At 40.1% G+C, this 19,434-nt stretch overlaps 1 protein-coding gene across 7 annotated transcripts in view; it reads left to right on the top strand.

Moving 5' to 3' along the window:
- Positions 1-19,434, top strand: part of LOC311262617 (titin-like) — a 204,782-nt gene that overhangs the window by 61,869 nt on the left and 123,479 nt on the right. For 4 of the 7 annotated variants that reach the window (XM_084362161.1, XM_084362160.1, XM_084362159.1 and 1 more), the window contains 13 exons: positions 409-687; positions 861-1,148; positions 3,973-4,260; positions 5,246-5,356; positions 5,889-6,174; positions 6,259-6,442; positions 6,523-6,606; positions 7,207-7,474; positions 8,013-8,048; positions 12,803-12,874; positions 13,172-13,240; positions 13,430-13,510; positions 13,680-13,751. In XM_084362161.1, the coding sequence (XP_084218287.1) occupies positions 409-687; positions 861-1,148; positions 3,973-4,260; positions 5,246-5,356; positions 5,889-6,174; positions 6,259-6,442; positions 6,523-6,606; positions 7,207-7,474; positions 8,013-8,048; positions 12,803-12,874; positions 13,172-13,240; positions 13,430-13,510; positions 13,680-13,751 (2,118 nt within the window). Of the gene's footprint in view, positions 1-408; positions 688-860; positions 1,149-1,785; positions 1,984-2,117; positions 2,409-3,972; positions 4,261-5,245; positions 5,357-5,888; positions 6,175-6,258; positions 6,443-6,522; positions 6,607-7,206; positions 7,475-8,012; positions 8,049-12,802; positions 12,875-13,171; positions 13,241-13,429; positions 13,511-13,679; positions 13,752-19,434 lie in introns of those variants that run through there. The other 3 variants (XM_084362157.1, XM_084362162.1, XM_084362158.1) reach the window with 3 other exon arrangements.

Genomic DNA, 19,434 nt, shown 5'->3' with positions numbered 1-19,434 from the left:
TTTTAAATGCACTCAAACAGAGAACATTTATCATTACCAGACAATTAAACAACTATTGTAATTAAAAAAATGTTTTTGTCCATTTTCCCTCAAATCTAATCAATGTACCTTGAGAGTGCAGAAAAGACAAAAACTAAACAAAAGAACTGGAAAGTCCTTCCTCCAACTAAAATAAATTATTTCTGATGTGCATATACAAATAAAGCACATTCAATAAATCTGTCTTCACCAAAACTTGCCGATAGAATTTTAAAAAGTTTTCATGAGTTTGTAAGATGCTCAGTCAGAAGAAAGATCACGTACTGTGACTTCTCCAGGTCGTCTGTGCAGTACCTATAATGACCAGCAGGTGTCAGGCTTCAAACATATGTTTTCAGGTGTTTTAACAGTTTGTGTTTGTCACTGCAGAGCCACCGTACTTCGTCGAGTCTCTGGAGCCTATGGAGGTGACAGCAGGAGACGCTGTGTGTCTGAAGTGTCAGGTGGCGGGAACACCTGAGATCAAGGTATCCTGGTTCAAGGCCGACGGCAAAGTACGGTCCAGCCCCACCTGTAAGTTAGAGTACACCAAGGGCGTCGCCTGTCTGAAGCTCAGCAAAGCCACCAAGGCCGACATCTGCGAGTACACCTGCAAGGCGGAGAACCGCATAGGCTCCGCCTCCTCCACCTGCAGACTCAACGTGCTCGGTGAACACCTGATTTTCCTTCTCTCCAAACTACTGCATTTACAAACATTATTAAATAAAAGCTAACTTTACTCAAGCACACATAACGCAACGTGTTTGTGTAAATGTACTTAGATTCGAAAACTGATTACTGTAAATAACTCCCCTTCCCTGTCTTGTCTTTACCATCTCCAGAGGCCAAAACGCCGCCATCCTTCCCAAAGAAAATCACCAGCCTGCAGCAGACCGAGGGTCAGGCTGTCAGGTTCGAGTGCCGCGTTGCCGGCTCTTCACCCATCGAGGTGTCATGGCTGAGAGACGGCGAGCCTCTGAGGCAGGGAGACGAGTTCTCCATGCAGTACGACGACAACACGGCAGTGCTGCAGATCAGCCACGGCGAGATGAGGCACTCTGGAGAGTACACCTGCGTGGCGACCAACAGCGTTGGCTCGGCCTCCTGCAGAGCCAAGCTCACTCTACAAGGTCTGAACAGTTAGGAGAGATCTATTGATTTAATGGTTATGCTTTAAATAAACATCGTGATGTCTGGGTTTACAGCAGACTTTATGTTAGATTGAGACACTGAGGCAGAATTTCTCAACCTTGTCTGGTTGTTAAATTTAATTTCCTGACTTTACTGAGGCAGGAGGCGGAACACTCTTGGGGAAAAAAATAACCTAACATAAACTTGTAGGATCTTTACATTACGTCCAGTAAAACGGATGAGATCAACGGATACTTTGAGAGGATAATACCACATTGTGGCAGCTTTAAATGTCAGTTGTAGAAATTAGCTTCATATGAAGTTAACTCATGTTGGTTCCGAGGTTGAGAAACTCTCTACTCGGTTTTAATTAAAGTTCAGTGAGATTGTGTGCTGTGGTTTAATCCAGAAGGGATGTTCCATAAAAACATTGTTTTTGTTTTTAATAAGACGTTAATGATCAGACAGTGTGAGGCTGTTTGAATATCTCCATCTAAAGATTGCTTCTTGTCTTATCTTCTTCCCACTCTTTCACGGATTCTGCAGAACCGAGATTCCCTCCAGTCTTTGACATGAAGTTGTCACCACAGGAGGTGATAGTGGGCGACAGCATTGAGCTTGAGTGTCACATGACTGGCTCTGCCCCAATAAAAGTCACATGGTCGAAAGACCATAAAGATATTCGCACTGGGGGGAATTATAAGATCAGCTGTGTGGAAAACACGCCCCACCTGACCATTCTGAAGGCAGATAAAGCCGACACGGGGAAATACTTCTGCCATGCCTCTAATGACATGGGGAAGGACTCTTGTTCCTCTGACATCACTGTCAAAGGTATTTTAACCCGGGCCACACTCATGTAATCTCGGCCCTCTCTTCTCTAACACTCAGGCCTGTTTGAGGGCGATTCTTTGTATGAAAAAGCAAAAACCCTCTCCTCACGTCACTTTGTTCTCTCTTGTTTTCAGAGCGTAAAAATCCGCCAGTGTTCACCAAAAAGCCCTCCGAGCACATGGAGGACATGGAAGGCAAACTGGTGAAGATCGAGGGCAGAGTCTCTGGCTCGCAGCCCATGTCTGTCAGCTGGTTCAAAGACAGCTCAGAGATCTACAGCTCTGACAAATATGACATCAGCTTTAAGAGTAATGTGGCCGTGCTGTGCATTAAGAGCAGTCAGATGGCTGACAGCGGCAGGTACTCCTGCCAGGCCTCTAACGAAGCTGGAAAAGCCTCTTGCGACGTCACTGTGGGCATCTTAGGTCGGTTTGTCTTACAGAGCTTTCATGTCTGACGCAATATGTTTTTACTTCAGTGAAACAAATCTATTGCGATTTTTGAATCAGTTTTTTTCAGTGTAAACTGAATATCTTTGAGTTTTAGACTGTCGGTCGAACAAATGTTTCTTTACTACTTTATGTCATTTTATACACAAATATAAATGCAGCTCTAAAGTGTTTTTCTTCCACCTTTTTTCAATAAACATAGAGTAAACATAAGGTAAGGTAATGTTTGTTAAGACATACATGAAAAGGATCTTATAATCACAAGATCTTAATCCTGTACCTCATGTGCAGTATACTGTCCTGACGTACTTTATGAAAGTCGATCTTTAATATTAAAGGGGCACTGTGTAGTTTTGGAGAAGAAATTCAAACTTAGAATTTTATTATTTACAATATTAATGAGGTAATAATACAAACTCAGAAATATGTATTTTTTCCACAAGTGAATAAACAAGCTGTTCTCAGAGGAAAATAAGGTCCCAGAACACTGTTTAAAGCTAGAAAGGTGGCAGGGTCCGCCACATATAAACAAAGTGAAACAGTATAAATTGCGTTGTCCTTTAAGGTCAGTTTGATTATTCGGTCATGAAAACAAAGAGAGTTTGTTTATTTAGTTTGTTTAGGCAGAAAAAAATCAGCCAATGAAAATCTTTCTCTGCTCATTAACATTTCTTCAACAAAACTACAGACTGCTCCTTTAAGACTTCAAAACACGTGGATGACAGTTTGGTTAAATGAAGAGAAAAGATTTGTAAGTGCACTTACCCTTTGGCACAAATGTTTTAGAGTTACGTCTTTTTGGACGAGTCAAGAACTTTTACTCAATACGTGTAACTAAGTTTTACCCAAAATATCACTTAGGCCCCTCTGGTTCTCACCCTCCATATAATGAGGTGTAAATCTTTTTTTGCAAGATAACATTTGCAATTACATGTTATCGATCTTATAAACGCAAGACGATAGTCACAGGATCTTTGTCTTAACTTTTAGATATGGCGTAGTTATCATGAAATCAAATTGTGTACATATGTAGAAGGTTTTTTGTAATAAGATACTGTCACTAGCTGCCACTCGTGCAGCGCCATCTTGGGGGAAAAATTACATTATTTTTATGTTATTTTATTTTATCTTGTTCATTTATCTTGTTTATCACTAAATCACTGTTTTTCATTCTGCTTCTGACTCTTGAGCTGCTGTAACAAGTGAATTTCCTGCTGAGGGATCAGTAAAGTCTTACCTTTTTCTAATCATAAGACACTAAGATATTGTAAGACATAGATCCTGTAATCATATGACCATTTTCAAATGCCTTGCAAGAACATTTTTTTCTTCTTGAGATTAGTTGACTTTTTACCCAAACGGTCAGTTGTAACCCCGTGTCAGACCTGCAGTATTTGCTGTGGATGATTATATTGGATAGTTTTATCTCCAAATCACTCGTTTAGATATTTGCTTGTGATACTTTTAGTGCTATAATTTATCTTTAACATATTTTCACCGTAACAAATCCATTTTAAAATTGCCGCTTTCTCTCCTGCAGAGGCTAAGAAGCCTCCGGTGTTTGACGTCCCTCTCAAACCGGTGACTGTCGACGAGGGCGAGAAGCTGAGTCTCAGGTGTCACGTCTGCGGCTCCCCTCCTCTGAAGATCCAGTGGATGAAGGATAGGAAGGACCTGACGTCTGGCGGCAGCACCAGGATCAGCTTCTCTGACGGGACGGCCTGTCTGGAGATCAGCGCGGCCTCCAGGCACGACGCTGGCGATTACCTCTGCAAGGCCACCAACAACGCCGGCAGCGAGTTCTGCAAGGCCAAAGTCACCGTCAAAGGTAAAAACTGAATCTGTTCACATCAACTTTCATTCTTAGATTTTAATTAGAGCCCTGCTTTCTGTCAGTTTCTCACATGTTTAGCTGTTCTGGTTTCATGCTGCTGTTTTTAAGTGTTTCTAAGTCTGTGGTTCACGCACACTGTAAAAAATGACTAAATGAATCACAGTTAAAAATAAATTAATTCAGGCTTTTCAAAAAATGTGGTGTTGACTGATGCTGCTGATGACACAAAAAATTTGAAATATCAAACAACAACTGCACAAATTAACCAACTTTACACTTAACTTGAAGTAAGTGTAACTACTACGATTTTTTACTGTAGATTTAAGATGTTTTAAGTCAGTTTGATGTTTTCGTCTTCTTACGTCTTTGTCTCGTCTCGCTGCGTCTGCCGTGCGTGATGTGCTCTGATAGGTCGACATCAGTCTGGTGATGTTGGGAAATAACAATAATCCATAATTCACCTCAAATGCATCAAACTAAAGTAACAAGGCTGTTTGAAGCTGTGAGGAGGAGAAAGTTCAGATGTTTGTGTTCAGATGTAGAGAGGCAAAGTCACAGAGATACTCAGGTACAGGACAGATACCTGAAACATGTACTGAAGGACAGTAATTAAGTATTTGAACATGTACATGTTTTGCAGCTGGTCTGGTCCCTCCTGACTGTCAGATATCAAACAGCTCCATCTAGTGGACAATTCAGGAGTTGAACAATGGGCCCCGTTTTTACACGCTGGTGTTAATAAAAACAGGATTGTTTTCCCTGTGGATGTTAGTATTCGATTTTGTGTTATTGTAGTATTCTTGGATATTTCTATTCAAAACATAATGATCTGAGAAGTGTGGTGCAGCTTGACGTGTTGCAACATGTACAGACCTTTTCCAGTTGAACTGAGGTGCGACCGTCTTTCAACTGAAAACAATTTCTTTCATAGAAAAATACAAATGTAATTTACTTTACTCACCATGTTGTTGTGTTGCAGAGAAACCAGGAGCAGCTCCGGCTCCAGCTGAAGCTCCAGCAGCTGCTCCGACCAAAAAACTGGACAACCTGTTCTTCATCGAGGAGCCCAAGACTGCACACGTCACTGAGAGTGAGTCACACAACATAAACATGACAAAATCTAAATCTTTTTTTTATAAAAGGGTCTTCCTCTTCTTTAGTTGTTATTAATTGAATTATTTTGAGATTTCAATCTCCACAATAAATGTGGTTATGCTCTGGTCAGGGTTGGGAAAACAGCATGGTTTGTCTTAAAATACCTGTTTTGCTCACCACAAACACAGATGGAGACGGTCTGACTTCCTGTGTAAAATAGCTGCTTTTGGTCACCACTGGAAATGTCTCCAGGTGTCCTTAAAAACATCCAGTGGTGTGACTGAACTGCTTGTTAACTGTAATAAAACCACCACCTTCCTGTCCACCTGCTGATGTGAAAGTCAGCTGATAAACATGTAATGTGAACGTGAAACGTTTGGAACAAATGTCAATCATGGACGTATCTGTGGTTTGCAGAAACATTAACTGTCAACATTATATCGAATCTAACACGACAGCTTGGTTTCTTACTTGTGGAAAATCAGACTTTGAGGTTTTGCTCTAACTCCCCTCCTGTTAATCCACAGAGGGCACTGCCACCTTCATCGCCAAAGTGGGCGGCGACCCCATCCCCAACGTGAAGTGGATGAAGGGGAAGTGGAGGCAGATCACACACGGCGGCCGCATTTCCATCGAGCAGAAGGGCCAGGAGTCCAAACTGGAGATCAGAGAGGTGACCAAGTCTGACTCGGGTCAGTACAGGTGCGTCGCCTCCAACAAGCATGGAGAGATCGAGTGCAGCAGCGACATGCACGTGGAGGAAAAGAAAGACTCTGCGATGCTCGAGGGAGACCTGCGAGCCAAGCTGAAGAAGTGAGTCTCTCTGTGAATGTGTCAGATGTTTCTGTCAAGTTATTACCTCACGGCCTTTTCTAACCTCTGAACTCTTGTTCTCAGGACACCATCGAAGCAGAAAAGTCCAAAGGAGGAGAAGGACATCGACATTGTTGAGTTGTTGAGGAACGTGGACCCTAAAGAGTATGAGAAATACGCCCGAATGTACGGAATCACCGACTACAGAGGCCTGCTGCAGGCCATCGAGCAGCTGAAGAAGGAGAAAGCTGAAGAAAGTGGAAGACCGGTAACTTTCTGCACAGTCAGCTCGTTTGATGTGTTTCTGTCTGTAGACGTCGTTTTGAATCGTGTTGTTGCTGTTGACAGGAAGTGGAACGTGGAGACAGAGAGTCTGATGAGGACATGGCCCGACTGGTGGCGGACCTGCAGAAGAGGATGGAGAGGACAGAGGTCAGGACACGTTTACCGTCTGAAAATTCATTCAACTATTCATCTTCACAATTTATATGAAAACTGATCTCTCAGTCCACATGTGGTGCTCTATTTTTTTCTGATTTATTTATTGTCCATTAAAATGTATTAATGGTTCCCATCGATATTTAATGAACCACCAGAGATAATCGATCTGTTTCTGGAGACTACAGCAGCTAAATGTTCTGCTTTGTTGCTTTTAAAAATAATGTACCATGTTCCTTTTTTTGAGGGTGAGAACAGTAAGCTGAGCCTTTACGGTCACAAAACTGATATTTTAAACTGTGGTTAATAGTGAAATGGTTAATAGCTGCATCCCTATTTATGTGAAGGGTTAAAAAATGTTACCAGAAGTTTCAAGTTCCCATGAAGTCAAAATCACTGTTTAATTTTTTTCACATATGTCTCGCTCTATATGGTAAATGGACTGCTGCTTGTTTTTACAGGAAACACGTAACTATGCCAAAGCAAATAGCACTATATTAGACGTCACATGGGAACTTTAACGAATAGAAAAACACTGCTGTTTCTGTCACTAACATGGACTTCAGAGAGTTAATTCCCTTGTCGCTCCTGCAGCCTGTCACCGTGGTGAAAGACATCGCCGATCAGTCCATCTTCACCAACAAGGTGGCAGTGTTCGAGTGCGAGATCAAGATCAACTACCCAGAGATCACCCTGTCCTGGTACAAGGGCACCCAGAAACTGGACACCAGTGACAAGTACGACATCAGCATCATTGGCGACCGTCACCTGCTCAAGATCAAGAGGTGCCAGGCGTCCGACCAGGGCAACTACCGGGTGGTCTGTGGACCGCACATCTCCAGCGCCAAGCTCACCGTCATGGGTCAGTACTTAGACTGTACACCTGCAGCAAAACAAACATGAATCTTTAAGGATTTAGCAAAAACAGGTGATAAATGGTAATTATATGGAAGCCCTGAGGGTTAAATGAGGAAAGTATTTCTCCTGGTGATCTATTTTCCATGTCTGATCTAAATCAGTTTTTCTCCTGTGTTTATGACTTCAGAAACAAACGTTTTGCCTGAATAATCTTTCTACATTTTTTCCAATCTGTGAAAACATTTCAGGAGAAATGATTTTTGTTGTTTTAATGTGTGAAAAAAAAAATGTTCAGGAGATTTGAAACAAAGTAAAAAAACAAAAGAAATCTGAAGAATCCCCCCGCTCCCTGTGTGAAGCTAATTGTTTTGATTTAAAATTGTTTTTTGGGAGATTTTTTCCTTTCAGATCACATCAGATAAAAGTCAGATAAAAAACGACTTCCTCACTCGGGAAGCAGAACCATCAAAGGTGCACACAAATGCAGCTTCAACCTTTATGACAGATGCTTAATTTTCTTCTTCATGTGTTCTGTCTTTCAGAGGCGGAGGTCGAGAAGCACCTGCAGGACACATCGGGTAAGGAAGGCCAGTCGTGCACTCTGTCTTGTCAGTTGTCCATCCCTAATGTAGAGGCTCATTGGTATAAAAACGGCAAGCAGTTAGAGATGAAGGGCAGGTACAAGTCCGAGGTGAAACACAAGGTTCAGAAGCTTCTGATCAGTGACCTGAAGCCTGAAGACCAGGGCAGATACGCCTGCCGGTACCAGCACCTGGAGTCTTCGGCTGACCTCTGGGTAGAAGGTTTGTACCTGGAAACAATCCTGCAACCTTCTAGACGTGGTGGATGTTCTGCCCGTTTACTAACCTCTTTCGACTCCCCCCATCAAACTCTGAGACTAATGTTGGAGATTTGGATTTCACCCTCTTTTTTCCTCTTTCTTCTGGGATTTGTCGTCCTCTGTCTTAACATTCTTCACGTTTCTCCTCTCCTGGATTATCCTGCAAAAGTGTCCACCGTCATCTCATTCATTGTCTTCTTACGTCCGTCTCGACTCAAATCCATCCTCCCCCCAACATCCAGTCATCATAACCGCCCCATAAACTCTCCTCTGATCATCATTTCTAACCTTGTGGATGTTGTGTCGATTAAAACTACCATTCAAGTATTGTCATACATTCCCAGATGTAATGCCAAACACCTTTTACCCATTCACGTCTTTATCTGTTTTAGCTGAACAAATTCATTTCACCAAACGCATCCACAACATCGAAGTCAACGAGCGGCAGTCGGCCACCTTTGAGTGCGAGGTGTCCTTCGACAATGCTATTGTTTCATGGTACAAAGACACCTGGGAACTGAAAGAGAGCACTAAGTACAACTTCACAAGCGAGGGCCGAAGACATTTCATGGTCATACGAAATGTGACCATCGAAGACGAAGGTGTGTAGAGCGCCATCGAGCCCCAAAGGCCCATCACAAAGACCTAAAGATTTTTTTTTTCTCATTGTTTTGATGACTTGAGTGTTAAACGTCTTCCTTAATAATCCCGTGTAGGCGTGTACTCAGTGATTGTGAGGTTGGAGCCCAGAGGAGAGGCTAAGAGCACAGCTGAGCTTTATTTGTCTGGCAAAGGTACAGTTCCTAGTCAGGCGCCACCTTTTATGCTTCTGTTCAGCTTTTGTGTCTTTTAATGTGTAACTCGTTGTTCACTCTTCCCCTTCTTACAGAAATTGAATTAGCAATGGTGCCCTTCGGTAAGTATTTTATTTTTTAGATCGCTTACAACTTTAACTAATAACATTTTTGGAAATCTTCTTGTCCTCCCTCTTTACCAGACCCCAAATAGGAGATGGATATCAGTTACATCTCTGTAGACATGTTAGCCTTACTTAGCACAGAGACTGGAAGCTGGGGAACCTGCTAGCCAGTGTACCTGCAACAGCTAGCATAATAAACTTTAGCCTAACAGCTAACAGCCGCACAGCCAATCCAGTGCGCTTTGTTTGTCCTTTGTGTTTAGTGTTATTGTTTTTTTGTTTGCTGTCTGTTAGTTTTTTTAATATGTGAAAATATGTTGTTTTGTAAATAATAATATATAAAACATTATGTTAGCTGTTTATAACTGGCTAAAATTAAAAGCGGTACAGTTAACATATACATAATTATGCCAACTGTTTGCGGCTGCCTTGATGGTAGCAACAATCTGTTAGCTTTTCTAAAATTACCAAAATTACATTAGCAGTTTGTTAAGTGATTTTACTTTAGCTTCAAACTGTTATCCATTGTTATGGTGGCTGCTTGGGGGGACTACTAGCAGATGTAGCTACAAACCGCTAAGTTAGGTCCCATAGAGACTAACTAGTCACTTGATGTTTGCCATGGGCAGTCGATGTCATAGTAGCATAGTCACATAGCAACAGTTAGCATATACAGCATAATGCTAGCTGTTTGTAGCTGGCTGACTGTAAGGTAGCAGTTTTTACCAAATTTGTGCGACATCATATCTTTTAAAGATGCTGGAAAACAGGAGGATTTTCCAAAATGTTTTTATGATTATATTAACTGTTCCCTTAATCACAGAACAGTTAATATAATCTTTAATACTACTTTACACACTGGCTCATTTTGTTCTGAAATAACTGTTATGATAGCTTCTTTTAAATAAAGTCTTGGTATGAACCATATTCCGTATTCTGTAGATGTCCCAGACTCCTCAGTTCAGAGGCCTGAAGTGCCGTCTTCAGTGGCAATTCAAGGTAAGACCGGAACCAGGACCAGGTTCTGTTCACTTTGAAATCCACGTATTTGAAAGTGGATTGCTGCCAGTTCTTGAATTTAAAGTACTGATCAAATTAACATTTTGACCTGAATTTAACTAATTTAAATAACGAAACCAAAATGTTTTTTGTCTTTTTTAAAGAATCTGCTGAATTCTATCAGTATGAAGAAGAACATAGAGGTATTTACTGTGTTTTTGTACTTCAGCGTACATCCTCCATCCCAACGAGATTTACCCTAAAGTAAATTAACCCTAACTTCATAGTTTAACATTAAACAGATTTTCTTTGTCATAGATCTACATTATACATTGGAATCAACATTAACATTGTGAAAACACAATTAATCCACTTTTTAAAATGTATTTTTGTAAACCCTCCGCTCACTGACAAACTAATCCGAACTCTTCTCTCTTTATTGTTAATAACGGAAACAAAAAAACGTTTTTGTTTTCTCAAGAATCAGCTGAATATTCTTATCACTATGAAGAGGAGGTGGAGGTGGAGCATAGAGGTACAACATGTTGTATTTCTTTTTTCCCTTTTTTACTCAAACTTCATCCTTTTCATCCCCATCAAACTGTCAGAGCAGATCTGGGAAAAACGTGAGATAAAATAGTCCTGAAATTAAAATCCTGTTAGTCCAAAATGTGTAGTTTTTTTTTATTTTGTTACAAACAAAAAAGAAAAATGAAATAATAACAATTAAGAAAATTGTAATGAAGACGATTTGTTTTCTGAAAATTTGCTTGTAAATCGACAGGAATTTTTGTTCAGTATTTAAACAGGAACTTTAACACATTTTAAAATGACAGGTAATGGCTGTAAGAATAAAAAAGAAACCATTCTCTAACTAAACATGGACAAAGAAGAATGGGAATTTACCCAAATCTGCCTCTTGCATTCATCATAACATCATCATGGTGTCGTCTGACTGACCTCTTGTTAAGGTTGTTTTTATTGACAAGAAGAAGACGTGTGCAGATTTAATAGGAAAGTCTTTGTTTGTTGAATTTATGTGTACTTTTTCTTTGTCTGTCTGACATTTGAGGACGTGCTTTTCTTTTTTCACTCTTAACTTTCATCCCATCTTCCAACTCTTCCATCACACATTCACAAACCAGTTGTGGCGCCATTTCCCAGTCAAAGTCTTTTGTCTTGTATCTGGAAAATAAAGCCAGCAGAGCTTTATTTAGACATTCAAATTCAATTTCAGTATGATAGCTAAAAGCTGTTCATGTCAAAATTTGGGGTCTATAGACTAAATGTATATCTGTTTAGGGTCTAGTTTATCCTTGAAGATTTTGTTGCCTGATTTTGTTAAAGCACCAAAATATGATTGACTTTCAAAACCATGATATTAGGATAAGATTTTGCCATTTTTTTAACTCTAACTGAATTGGCATGGACACTTTATGAGACAACAGGTCACTGTGTACACACACAAAACAACTTCGACACAGCAGCCTTATTTATGAGAAGAGGCAATGACTTTGTTAAACTGTGAAATGGGGTCATGAGTTTTTGTCACAGAGCACAAACTGTTTGCCTCACATTTGTCTTTTGTCACTCTTGTGTTCATCACACCTTCAGTCGAGTATCAGAGCTGGACAGAAGAGACGGTGACACAACAGGTGTCCACAGCCAAAGGTATCAGATCACAGTAACAAACAGGATGGATGTCGGTTACCTGCCTGTTAATACATGTTTGTTTGAGCCGCTCTTTAACCATGGCTCACTCTTAATGTTTGTCTATTTTTGAGATTTGTGTTTGAGTTTTCTTTTTCTGCTCTCGTCTTTCACCATTTTTTATTTTATTTGTTCGTCTTATAATCATTCTTTTCCTGTGTTTACATTGCCCATAATAACCTCTTTCCTTAACTGCAGTCTGAGGTCAGTTTGGTTGTGCTCAGCTCCTAAAACTTTTAATTTATTACAGCAAATGCATGGGTGTATTATGTGTATCATTATCCTTATCTCCAGTAGATTCACTCGTAATTGCTGTAATGGTTACCATGTACATTTTAAGTTTTGGGTTTTTTAATTTTAATATAACTTTTCATATAATAATTTTAATAATTTTATGTTAGATGTTTTTATGGGTGCAATATCTAAGAAATGTTGTTAAAGCATTCAAAAATGTATTAAAATGATCAACAGAATGTGAAGAAATAACAGGTTTGACAATACTGTGTGCGTTGTAAACAACACCTAGCTGCACTGCTTACTGGGCTAATTAGCTTAAAGCACCTATTTGTTCAGAGTGTGAATTTGACAGGCGGTCAATACTTACATAAAGCACCTTTAACATAAAACACATTTTATAGCACTCATTTTTCACAGGAATGCTAAAGATAATTATTATTTTGCGAGACATGATTGTACGATTGTTGAGACACACTAGATTTTGAGACTTCATTCATTTGTTACGAGCAGTAATGTATCTTTTAGAAGCAAGAAATGGTTACTGCAGTAACATGGAACATCGGAAAGTTAATGTTTTCTGACGGTGATGATGATTCTGGATGTGTCCTTGTGTGTTTTTCTTTTAGCTGCCAGAGTTCCCATTGAGGAGATAGTGGAGACCAAGAAAGTTGAAATGAGAGAGGAAATCCCATCTAAAGGTAACGCCGACCTTAACACCTTCCTGCTGCAGCTCAGCGCCCTCAATGCAAACTTATTAGTCTGTCCTCCTCCACTACTAAAATCTTTAATTGTTTTGTCCTGTTTTTACTTTGTCAGTCCTGGGTTTTTTTGGGTTTTTTTGTTATTTTCCCCTCTTACTCAATCCATTATTTATATTTTTTAAATGATTGACTGTAGTTGTGTTTCTTGTCTTATCTTCTGCTGCGCTTCTTTGCTTCACCTGCAAATGCACAGCATTTTTCTTGTGATGCTAACACAATCAGTGTCTTTTTAAGCTCCTAAAGCTGAGAAAAAGCCTGAAGAGAAGCCAACACCATCTGTGAAGGAGCCATCCCCACCAAAAGGTACCAACATACATCTGATGTTGGCATGTACCTGTTTAATATTAGATTCATATATATTTTCCATGTTTCTACTCTTTTAACAAAAATTCCTGTATATTTAATGCAATCCTGTCTGTGTGGTCTGTCACTCCGTAACCTCCCATGATGTTTTCTGTTCTGAAATTTCACTTAATTTTACTGATTTTGAAGTACCAGAGGCCAAAAAGCCAGTGGAGGAAAAGGTTCCTGTAGTTTCAGTCCCAGAGAGGAAGGAAGTTCCTGCTCCCAAAGGTAGAGATGGCTGATTTCTAACATCTCTTTACTGAACATCTTTCATCTACGCCGATGACACTATCCTTATGTTGACTATTCTGTTTTGATGTGTTCAACCACTGTACTTGTCCACCTCTTGTTTTCTTTGATTTTATGAATTAAAATGTGTTTGAATGTATCTTAAAAGAAGCAGAGAAGGTTAAGAAGCCTGCTGCTGCTCCCTCACCACCTGAAGAGAAGCCAGGAGTGCCAAAGAAAGGTACTTTACTTCCTGTTGTTTGACATCTTAAAAAGTGTCCTCAGTGAAGCTTACTTGTGCTCACCGCTACATAGCCTCTCACCTCTTAATGTCTGTCTCATCTTGATTCTATTCTGATGTTAATCTTAATGTTTGTACTGTTTAATTGGTGTTCTGTGGATTTTCCATGTAATTCTGTAGCTAGTTTCACTCTTCACCAGTGTGTCCCCCTGTCGAGTGTCACCTCACTCTTTCGAACACCTCTTAATAACTCTTAGATGCTACACATTACTTCATGCTAACCTTAGCTAATGTCTGTGTTACCTACCTGAAGATGAGCTCAAGCCTCAGTTACCAGCTGAGCCCAAAAAAGTGGCACCTGCAGCTAAGCCGGAGCCTGAACCCAAGCCCAAACCGAAAGCAGAACCTGAACCAAAGCCTAAACCCACACCGGCTCCCAAAGCAGAACCTGAAGCCAAACCTGCGGCGAAGGTTGAGCCAGAGCCACAAGCTAAACCGGCAGTGCTACAGAAGCCAGTGACACCACCATCCAAAGGTATTTCCTGCTTTGTATGGATGTGTGTATGTTTCTCTGTCTTGAGTATTAAAAAGTCTAAACTGTGTATAGCTTCAAGCGTGGAAGCGAATCTTTGACTTTCTGTATGTCCTAAATGTATCTGCCCATGTCTAAAGCACTTTAAATGTTACTTTAAGTTCCTGAGGAGGCTGCAAAACCAGAGCCAGCAAAGATCAAACCTGAACCTGCTGTTAAAAAGCCTGAACCTGAAGCCCCAAAACCAAAACCAGAAGAAGGAAAACCAAAACCAGAAGTCCATAAACCAGAGCCTCTTGTAACGAAGCCAGAGCCTGCTGTCGTCAAGCCAGAAGCTCCAGTTCCAAAACCAGAACCTGTGGCGGTACCCAAACCTGAACCGGCAGTGAAGAAAGCTGAAGCTGAAGTGAAAGTGCCGAAACCAGAACCTCCAAAGGCCAAACCAGAACCTCCAAAGGCTAAACCAGAACCTCCAAAGGCCAAACCAGAACCTCCAAAGGCCAAACCAGAACCAACCCCTGCACCAAAGGAACCGCCTAAGAAAGGTATACAACATCTCTGATCGAGATGGTGCTCTGGAGTTTTTCTTAATCTTCTTAACTCCACCATCCAACTTTAACTCATCTGGAGTGATTTTTCATGAGTGATTAATGATCTTTGTTGTGTTTAGTTTGGATGCTAGTAAACCCAACCTTTAATACTGAAAACTAAACTCTCACAGTCATCTTACACTGTCTTCAGTTTCTGGTGTGTTTTTCCTTTGTCTAACGTCTTACTTACTGTGGCATCACGATGGGGCTGCACGTCATGTTTGTCAGTTATTTGTTGTCTTACACTCGATAGAGTGTTGGAGTTTGTCCATCTCAAACTACTCTTAACTTTAATTCACTGAAAGGCTTCTAACGTATTTGAATGGTACTCTTTCAAGTTCCTGTGGAGGAGAAAATACCAGAGCCTCCAAAAGCAGCCAAGAAACCAGAACCTGCTGTTGTTCCTCCCAAAGAAGAGCCGACAAAGAAAGAGAAAGGTACTTTTATGTTTCTGATGGATCTTTCTTCAGTAACACGCCCAGTCTTTGTTAGCTTCTGTTTTGTTGTTTGTTGTCAAACGGGGTTAAATTTACTCAACTTACCATGATATGTTTAAATTATATTATTAATTATTAGTAGCAGTAGGTCTGATTTCTCAGCAACAAACTTGTTGCAGAAATTGGTTTCCCCAGAGGATGATTATCATTGATTTTTGTAGCTCTATGATCTTTCCTCTTGCACCGACCTCAAGACAATAAGAAGCACTTGAAAAAAGGGTAATCTGAGTAAACCATTCCCCACTGTGTTTAATGTTCCTTATTGTGCGCCAGCACATTTTTCAAGTCTTTGTAGTCATGTCTTGTGAATGTTTTTGTGTTAAACCCTCTTAAAGCTTTGAAGCCCAAACCTAAACTCTTACCTGAAGAGGTGACTGAAAAAGTGCCCCAGAAGGTGTTTGATGAGGTAGTTGTGTTGGAGACCGAACCTGAGAGGCTGCCTGTTAAAATACCTGAAGCAGTACCTGAGAGACGGCCTCCAGGGAAAGCTGAGGTGAAGGAAAAGACCCCTGAGAAGGTGCCAGAGAAGGTACCGGCACCTGGGAGAAAAAAGGAGGACATTCCAAAGATGGTGCCAGAAAAAGTACCTGAGAGAGTTCCAGAAAAAATACCTGAGGAAAAAGTGCCCGAGAAGGCTCCTCCTGAGAGGAAGCCTGTAAAAGTTCCTCAGAAGGTGGCAGAAGAAGAGAGGATTCCTGAGAAGAAGCCACCTCCAGAACCTCCTGTAAAGATTGAGGAAGTAAAACCTGAGAGGGTGTCTAAAAAACCGACAGAGAGGATCTCTGTAGATAAAACAGTTCCTATAAAGACCACAGATAAAATACCTGAGAAGATGCCTGAAGCTAAACCTAAACCAGAGGTAGAAGAAACTCTTCCTAAAGGTACAGCAGAGGCAGACCTCAAGTCTTTATATCTTTCTTTGTGTCTTCTTCATGCATGTGAATAATTCGCGACAGTACAGTTGGTCATCTGCTATATGGTGCATTCATCTTAATGTACACTCATAAAAATGAAATATTGGTCACAATTAAAGGGACATTTATCATTGTATTATATTTATTTATTATATTTATCAGATTTAACTTTGTGAACACACAACAAGGAGACCAAATTCACCAATGTTTAAAATGATTATGTCCCACGGAGATGAACTGAAAACTAAATTCTGTACTTTGGCGCCAAGTTTTCAACAAACCTGGGTAATCAGAATAATTTGAAAACAGACTGTAATCCCAAAATATTCAGTTGGGATATCCAGTCAACATTAAAAATAATCAGGTCAGACATCAATCAGTATGACACTTGATGATTAACTATTAGGAACAGCCTAAAATCGTATATGTTAGGCAATTGATACATCAAATGATGATTTCTGGGTTGAATTTTATTTTTTTATTGAACATTATTTTACAGTTATTTTAATACTACACATTTAAACAGAAGGGCTCAAGCAAAAGCTTGTGTGTTCTTTTAACACACAAAAAAAACACTTTAACTAAACTTTAACTAAGCAAGTGTTAAGTGTCTGAACAACCACAAGCTGTGTTTAGGGTGGCAACTTCAACAATAACAGAGTTAAACAACATATTACTGCAAAGACTTTGTACTCAATTAAAATCCCAAATTAGCCCCTTCAAGTGGAAGTATCAAAAAAGATAATGTGGCAGACAGCAGTTCTCAGACAGAGAAAAACAAATCAGCCAACAACAAAACAAAAGGCCAATTACACTGAAAAATGAACAGAAATATTTCATTTTTTGAGTCTACAGCAGATGTTATGTTGACAGCGAGAAATATTCATAACACTGAATACAAACTGAACTGTCGCTACTCTTTTAAATGGTTTTGTAACCTCTTTGATGTCTTACTGTTTGCTGTATTTTTTGTTATTTAATGTTTGCTGGTTATTTCTGTATGTTTATTTGTTAATTGTCTACATTCTCTTCTTTTAAATTATCTTCTACTCACACACAATCTTGAATTAAAAACTGATTAATTCTTCAAAAGAAATAGAAACTAAGAAGATTGAGAAGATTCTGCCCACTGAGGTGAAACAAGAGAAAAAAGTCTCTCCTCCAGAAAAAGGTACCGACCATCTGAAAACACGATGGAGTACTTTCACCACATCTTTCACTCTTGATGCTAATACACAACAGGTGGCTTTAGCCCTTTATTTAATCTCTGTGTTGTCTCTTTCTAACACTGATGCTTGTCTTTGTGTTTTGTCATCACCTCTTGGCGCCGCCTCATGACGCCTCTTCTTCAACACTTCTTAAAACTCCCAGTAACTACGAGTCTTGTCAAGGTCGAGCAAAGAAAAGGTGCTCAGAAGATACAGGAAGTTTATTACGTGACGGAGAAAGTGTCGCCCACGGACGAGGTGTGGGAACACGAAGAGGTGGTGGAAGAACATGCCGAAGTGTTGTACGAGGAAGAAGTGGCTCCTCTGGGCAAGACAGTAGTGTTGTTATCAGAGGTGGATGTCTTCAGTACAACAGAAAAGCCAAGCCAAAGTGATAAAAAGTCTGAACTGAGAGGTGAGATATCTGTTACTGACACCTCAAAGAGGAAAGAAACCAGGTTTATTAAACACAAAGTCGTCCCCAAAACACAAGAAACTACCGTTATAGTCCAGGAATCTGACAAAGAAAGGGTGGTCACAACTGCGGAGGAAAAACCTAGAAAAGAAAAAACTGAAGAGGAGTTTTTTGTCAGGACGATCGAATCGCCAATAGAAGAAGTTACAGATGAGAGAAGGGATAGTATATCAGTCACACAAGACATTTCTAAACAAGAAACAAGTGTCAAAACAGTCAGAAAGGGAAGAGAGATGACCATTAAAACAGAGAGCAAAACGAGACAAGTGAGAGAACAGGAGGTCAGAAAAACTGAGGAAACAGTCAAAGAAATAGATGCAGATAAAACCAAACCTTCTCCAATGATTATCACAGCAGAAGCAAGAAAACAAACTGAAAAGCAGGAATTTGAAAGACAATTTTTGACAGAGGTAACCCACGAGGAATCAATCGATCATGATGATGAGATCGTATCAGCTCCTCCAGAAGAAAAATACAGTAGAACTGAGGAAATTACAGAAATTATGATCGAGCAGAGGAGAGTCACAGTTAAAGACAAACAAACAAAAGTTCAAGTGAAAATGGTAGATGAGGAAACAAGTAGAAAAGAGGAAACTCAAATTACACTACCAGTCATTATCGACTCCAAAAAAAGTGAAACTACTGCACCAGAAAAGGTGTCAGTAAAGAAACACGAGGTAGCTGAAAAGAAACAAGACAAGAAGCCAAAACCTGATGATGTAGTTGAGACAAAGAAAGAGAAAGTTGCTGAAAAACCGAAACCTAAAGTAGACGTGACCCCCAAAGTAAAACCAAAAGAGTCAGTAACAGATGTTGAGCTCAAGGAGACTGAGTTTGAGTCAGTTGTTGAAAAAACTGAACCAGTACAGAAGAAAAAAGAGGACACCAGATACGTTCCTCCTCGGAGAGATGATACTGAGAAGAAAAAAGAAGACATTTTAATCGAGGTTCAGACAAAAACATCAGTCCCTTCAAGACCAGAGGAGAAGAAAAGGATTTCCCCACAAACACCTTCCAGAGGTACACAAAGAAAATCTAACATCACGACCATCTCCATCCTTAACTTTTCATACGACTCCATGCACTTTGTTCTTTTTTATACAAAATCTTGGGCAACCACCAGGGGTCATCATTTCAGCTTCAGTCCACTATCAACATCACCTCATCTCTTCTTACGACATTTTCATGCTCATTGTGTTCCCTGTGGTCGTCATATTACATTACTCTTCTGTTTGTTTTTGATCGTTTCAAATGGGTTCTTTTTTATCCCTTTGTGGTTATTTAAGTCTATCTTTCTTCCTCTTTTTTCTTCTCTTAATATTAACATCTTGCGTTAAACAAAAAAGAAACAGAAGCCAAGGGGGAGATGATTCCCACGACTGTTCCTGCAGCTTTGCCTCCTGAAACACAAGTCGAGATTAAAGGGAAAAGACCAGAGAGAGGTACAGCGACACCACATTTCCTTAA

The sequence above is a fragment of the Pagrus pagrus genome (assembly GCF_965226575.1).
Source record: "Pagrus pagrus genome assembly, chromosome: 9".
Lineage (NCBI taxonomy): Eukaryota > Metazoa > Chordata > Actinopteri > Spariformes > Sparidae > Pagrus > Pagrus pagrus.
Note: the sequence above shows the minus strand (reverse complement) of the source record. Positions and strands in the feature narration are given on the sequence as shown.